We start from the raw sequence: 6000 nt of genomic DNA on the forward strand, positions 1-6000 counted from the left end.
ACTGGAGTTTGAATCTTGGTTCTATCAATAACTAGCTGTATAATAATAAGTAAGTTACCTAACCTTTCTTTATCCATTTTCTCATTTATAAAAAAGGGATTAATAATGGTACCAGCCATTCTAAGTTACTGTAATTAAATAAAATTATGTTCACAAAGCACTTTTGCACATAGCCAACCCACAGTAAACACTATTAGTAAACTTAGTTCATTAACTGCTTACTGTATACTCTAATAAATGTCTGATATACACCCACGCCCATCTGCACATACACAAATGCTCATAGTAATTATGTGAGGCAAGTATCTCCACATTTCAAACAGATTAACTTACACAGCTATTACAGTGACAGAGCACAACTTGAAAACCCAGTACGATTCAGGTCCAAAGTCCTTTTCTTTCTTTATGTAACCGTAATATTTCAAGTTAAGTAAGATTTCCTATATAATGTTCTGCCTCTCATCATTTTCATCAAAATAATTCCCCAGAGGTGTAGGTTCTTAATTAAGCATTTCTTAGTGCATAACTCTATTCATTAACATTTTTCAATTTAAGGAATAATCTCATCTCAGACAGCTTATCTGAGGTGTGGATTAAGGGTTCTTTAAGCCTTTATATACACGTGATCACATACAGCTCGTCTTTTCTGCTTGGGGTTATAAAAATCTCAGTAACACTAAATACAGCTTTTGAAGTAACATATAAACAGATATTGACATGTATATTAACAAAAATATATAAACAAGGTGATTTCACAAGTTATCTACTTAAAAGAGGGAAGTAAAGTAGTTTTACTAAAATATGCGATTATCCACTTGCCAACTCACCTGTTAGTGGAGCCCCATGAAATGTCTGTGACCCCTGATACCCGTCAGGCACTGAGTCTGGTCCATAACTCTCTGTAGGCCAACGATGAGGGGATGCTGAGTTACTGCTATTTAGTTTCAACTCCTGCATTTCTTTCTGTTGGAAAAAAAAAAACAAATAATTTTAAACATTTAATTGTATCATGCCAGAAATAGTGCTGGGGAAACTTACTTTTTTAAATTTAAATAACTGATTTTTCTTTCTTTTTTTTTTTTGAGATGGAGTCTCGATCTGTCATCCAGGCTGAAGTGCAATGGCACAATCTTGGCTCACCACAACCTCCACCTCTTGGGCTCAAGCAATTCTCCCACCTCAGCCTCCTGAATAGCTGGGATTTACAGGCATCAGCTAGCACACCCGGCCAATGTTTTGCATTTTTAAAGTAGAGACGGGGTTTCACCATGTTTGCCAGTCGAGTCTTGAACTCCTGACCTCAAGTGATCCACCACCTTGGCCTCCCAAAGTGCTGGGATTATAGGTGTGACCCACCACGCCTGGCCCTGATTGTATCTTTTTTTTTTTTTTTGAGACAGTGTCTTGCTCTGTCCCCAGGCTGGACTGCAGTGGCGCTATCTCGGCTCACTGCAAGCACCACCTCCTGGATTCATGCCATTCTCCAGCCTCAGCCTCCCGAGTAGCTGGGACTACAGGCACCTACCAACACGCCCGGCTAATTTTTTGTATTTTTAGTAGAGACGGGGTTTCACCGTGTTAGCCAGGATGGTCTCGATCTCCTGACCTCGTGATCTGCCCGCCTCAGCCTCCCAAAGTGTTGGGATTACAGGCGTGAGCCACTGTGCCTGGCCCTGATTATATCTTTTAAAAAATTCTATTTGCCAATGAGTTCTAGGTACCTGGTGCCAATTTTAAAATATGATTCTTAATTTGTTAAAACTTTATCTGCTCCCATTTTCATTCCTCAATACAAAACCTAATTCGTTAACTCTCTCACCTAAACAAATAACCTCTCCTAAATGATCATACCTTCGTTTCTATTCTACACTTGCCTACATTAATCTTTCTGACATTCACCTCCAGCCAAGACAATTCCCTGCTCAAAAAAACAAGTAACTCCAAATTAAACTTCTTTCCCCAACTTTCACAGTCCTCTAACATTACACTGAACATCTTTTCAGTGTGTTCTTTCTACACTGCTTTACTTTTCTGTCCATCTGGACTACCTGACATTCCAAATCACGCCCCCAAACTAGCTTTTCACTTAACCCCGTGCTGTAACAAAATACAACTAATTCTCAAGGTGATGTTCAAATGCCCCACCCGGAAAGGGAAAAAAGTAGTAGCTGCAGAGAATTTATTATGTATATAATAATATGTCCAATGTACTTAAACTCTTAATTTTTATGCTGTCTACACTGTTAGGTAAACAATATTGGCTCCTACCTTAAAATGAGAGAAAGGGATGCAGGGAATAATAGCTGGAATTTGAACCAGATCTGACTCCAAAAATGTTTTCTTAACACAACTCTGCTGCCTTGACAAGATGGCAGATAGATACAATGCCATCTACTGTAGCTATGTGGCTATCTGATCTCTGCTGAAGAAAACTAAACGACAGCACCATACCCAACCCTAGAACCTACAAAGTGTCCCCTTACAAAACAGACACTTAACAGGAAATTCTTTTTCCAAAGAAACTGTAGTGGTACCAGAAAACAGGTAAATTTTGAAAAGTTTCAAACTTCTCTGTATCAGCCCCGGAATCTGACCAGTTGTAGCAAGTGAGGTCAGAGACAGATCTAGCATGTCTGCTTTCTTTTTCTACAAGTGTTTCAAATAAAAATTTCCCAGAAAGACCTAACTATGAGGTCCAAAACTATCTCAAATTTTCAAGCTAAATAAAATTTCCCCCACTCATTCATCTACAGTGCCTAGTCCAGATGCTACACACACACATCCAAGAAATAAGAAACTAGTGGAATCACTTGGAAACCTTTATGGTCACTGTTGGTATCCACACCAGAACTGTGAATTTGCAATCACTGTTGTAACTGTAATTTTTAACATTCAACGTGAACTGGCTTCAATAATTCTCTCATTTTAAAGATAAGAAGCCAAACAGTCACAAAGGAAGTGACTGGCCCAAGATCATTAATTAATGGCAGAGTCAGTACTAGTACCAAACTTTTCAAGCTCATGGACTAGTGCTCCACTATACTTCCAGAGAATACAATGTCAGTACCCTGAAACCTGTATGTTAAGTCAAAATTGTATGTAATTATCATAGGCCACGACTACACAAAATTAACGTTCAAAATTTTGGTGCAAATTCAAAAATGTCTTCCCCACCAAATAGTATTCTCTTAAGTTGCAAGCACTGCTGATCACACTGTAATAATCACCACATATCAGCATATCCTTGGTGTAACTTTAGAAGTATGAGTCTTAGTTCTTGCCTGATAAGCATGAAAGAACATACTTGTATTTCCAATTCCAAAAAAGTCAAACTCCTTTGAACCCTATTGTTAAAATAAGATATACATACGTAACTATTTCCTTACATAATTAAGTCAAATTCACACAGAAGTATTAAAATACAGTAAGACTTTTTGAAGCTCAGACCACTTTTAATTCCTAGCTATAAATTTGAAACACATGTACTCCACAGTTAATCTGGGAATGAACTCATAGACCAGAATATGATTAGTACATTGTAGTAGTTGAATCTCTCAGGAACCTTCTCTGTACCAGGAATTCTAATATTTTAAATAAAACAGTCTCTACCTTTGAAGGTCTCAAATTTTGTGGAAGATGAGGAGAGAGACACACAAAGTACTTTCAAAAATATGGTAAAGGACTGGGCGTGGTGGCTTACGCCTATAATCCCAGCACTTTGGGAGGCCAAGGTGGGCAGATCACCTGAGGTCAGAAGTTCAAAACCAGCCTGGCCAATATGGTGAAACCCTGTGTCTACTAAAAATACAAAAATTAGCCGGGTTTGGGGGCCAGTGCCTGTAATCCCAGCTACTCAGGAGGCTGGGGCAGGAGAATCACTTGAACCTGGGAGGTAGAGATTGCAGTGCGCCAAGATTGCGCCATTGCACTCCAGACTGGGCAACAGAGTGAGACTCCATCTCAAAACAAAACAAAACAAAACAAAATATGGTAACGGGTCAAGACTGAGGTATGTAGGCTGGGCGCAGTGGCTCATACCTGCAATCCCAGCACTTTGGGAGGCTGAGCCAGGAGTTCAAGGCCACCCTGGGCAACATGGCAAAATCCCATCTCTACAAAAAATACAAAAACTAGCTAGGCACGGTGGCGTGTGCCTATTTGTAGTCCTGGCTTCCCGAGAGGCTGAGCTAAGAGGCTCTCTTGAGCTACGAGGTTGAAGCTGCAGTAAGCTGTGGTCATACCACTGCACTCCAGCCTGCACAACAGAACAAGACCCTGTCTTTAAAAAAAAAAAAGACAAAACATCCCCTTGCCATACTATTTGGATGGCAAGCAGACATTCTGACCAGCTTCAGAAAAAAAGCAAGGGAGTGGCCAGGGAAGGAATCTTGGAATAAAAAGTACAGCTAGAGAAATTACGTAACTTACCTTAATGGCCTCTACTTGTTGGCAAATCATTTTCAGTAAAGAATTCCGATCTTCTGCCCATCGAGGTGGTGTTTTGGGAGAATACTAAAAAAAATAAAAATAATAAAACAGTATTTAAAACACTTAGAAACATATTTCACAATGAAATGATTCATTTCTTTCTTGTTTACCTTGTAACTTTTACTTGGTGATAGTGAATATTTGGTAGGAGACGGTGTAGAATGTTTTATTTCTGAATCTGCATTTCGCAAAGAACCGTTTTTATAAAGAGGACCTCCTTCACTATAGTCTTCGAGTTCTTGCATGACTGAATTAAGCATCTCTTTTACAGACTCCAGGGGCACAGGCAACTAAAAATAAAAGACATTAATTAACAGCTTTCATTTGCAAAAAATTCCAAAAGTAAAAACTTTAAAATGATATATTTACATTTTTGTCACTTTAATAAGCACTTTATACTTTAATAATATATGTGAAAGTGTTTTTTAAATTATCTTTTTCTGTTGTTTTGTATAATTATTTTTTTGTCTTTATAATTTTTTTCTTCATGAACACAGAAAAATAGTGTACACTCTAACATCTTCGGATTCTAAAGTCCATGCTCTTTCTATTACTTCTGTTAGCCATGAAAATGGTAAAAGAATGTTAACCTGGAAAGCTTTTCCAAGTGAACAAAATAAGTTACTGATGTTTTCTAACTGATTTTGAATGTTGACAGAAATGGAGATGCTACAATACACCAGACAACATAAATCCTAGTAAAAGAGTAGCAACACAAATTAATCAACAAAACACTCAGAAGACTGAACATAATTTAACATCATCATGACAATCTCAAACAGCTGACAGCAAGAAAACAAGGGAGTTCATAATGGCTGATGATGAGAAGAAAAGCTCTTAAGCTGTCAGCAACAACTTTCAATTTCAGCAAAGTTCATTAAGAATTAGTCCTGAGGTTATAAGATTTGTTTTGATTACATTGCTAAGATAACAAAATCAATGTCTTATCTTAGAAATCTTTTCTAGTTCCCCAGGAAGTACTTTTTAAGAACATATACCTAGATTTCCAAGTTTAAAAAGACTCACCAAACCTAAGACAAAGCAAGCAAATATAAGCATTTAGACACACACATCCCTTCTATGCATTAATAACAACATATTACTGAGTATTTTTGACATTACCAAGATGTAAGACCAATGCAAAAACACTGATCAGTGAGTTATCAGTAAGAACATACATACAACAACCTGCTACTTACTTTCTTGACCACTGAAAGATCTGAATCACTGTCATCTAAAATCTTTATTAGGTAGTCCCTGGTCTTTCTCAGATAATTTTTGCATTCTTCTTGTTCTTCAGGAGAAAGGGCATCATTTTCAATGTCTTCTGCCTTCCTGTGAAAAATCTACACAAACAGTGCTTTTATGAAATAATCAGGTTTTTTTTTTTGAGACGGAGTCTCGCTCTGTCGCCCAGGCTGGAGTGCGGTGGCCAGATCTCAGCTCACTGCAAGCTCCGCCTCCCGGGTTTACGCCATTCTCCTGCCTCAGCCTCCCCAGCAGCTGGGACTA

General features: G+C 38.1%; 1 protein-coding gene across 1 annotated transcript in view; it reads right to left on the bottom strand.

Moving 5' to 3' along the window:
- RANBP2 (RAN binding protein 2) overlaps nucleotides 1-6000 on the bottom strand; it is a 68319-nt gene that overhangs the window by 25840 nt on the left and 36479 nt on the right. Inside the window, 4 exon segments of the mRNA XM_011961477.1 lie at nucleotides 828-963; nucleotides 4429-4512; nucleotides 4599-4778; nucleotides 5688-5834. Coding sequence (XP_011816867.1) covers nucleotides 828-963; nucleotides 4429-4512; nucleotides 4599-4778; nucleotides 5688-5834 — 547 coding nt within the window.

This window comes from Colobus angolensis, unplaced genomic scaffold, assembly GCF_000951035.1.
Source record: "Colobus angolensis palliatus isolate OR3802 unplaced genomic scaffold, Cang.pa_1.0 Scaffold552, whole genome shotgun sequence".
NCBI lineage: Eukaryota > Metazoa > Chordata > Mammalia > Primates > Cercopithecidae > Colobus > Colobus angolensis.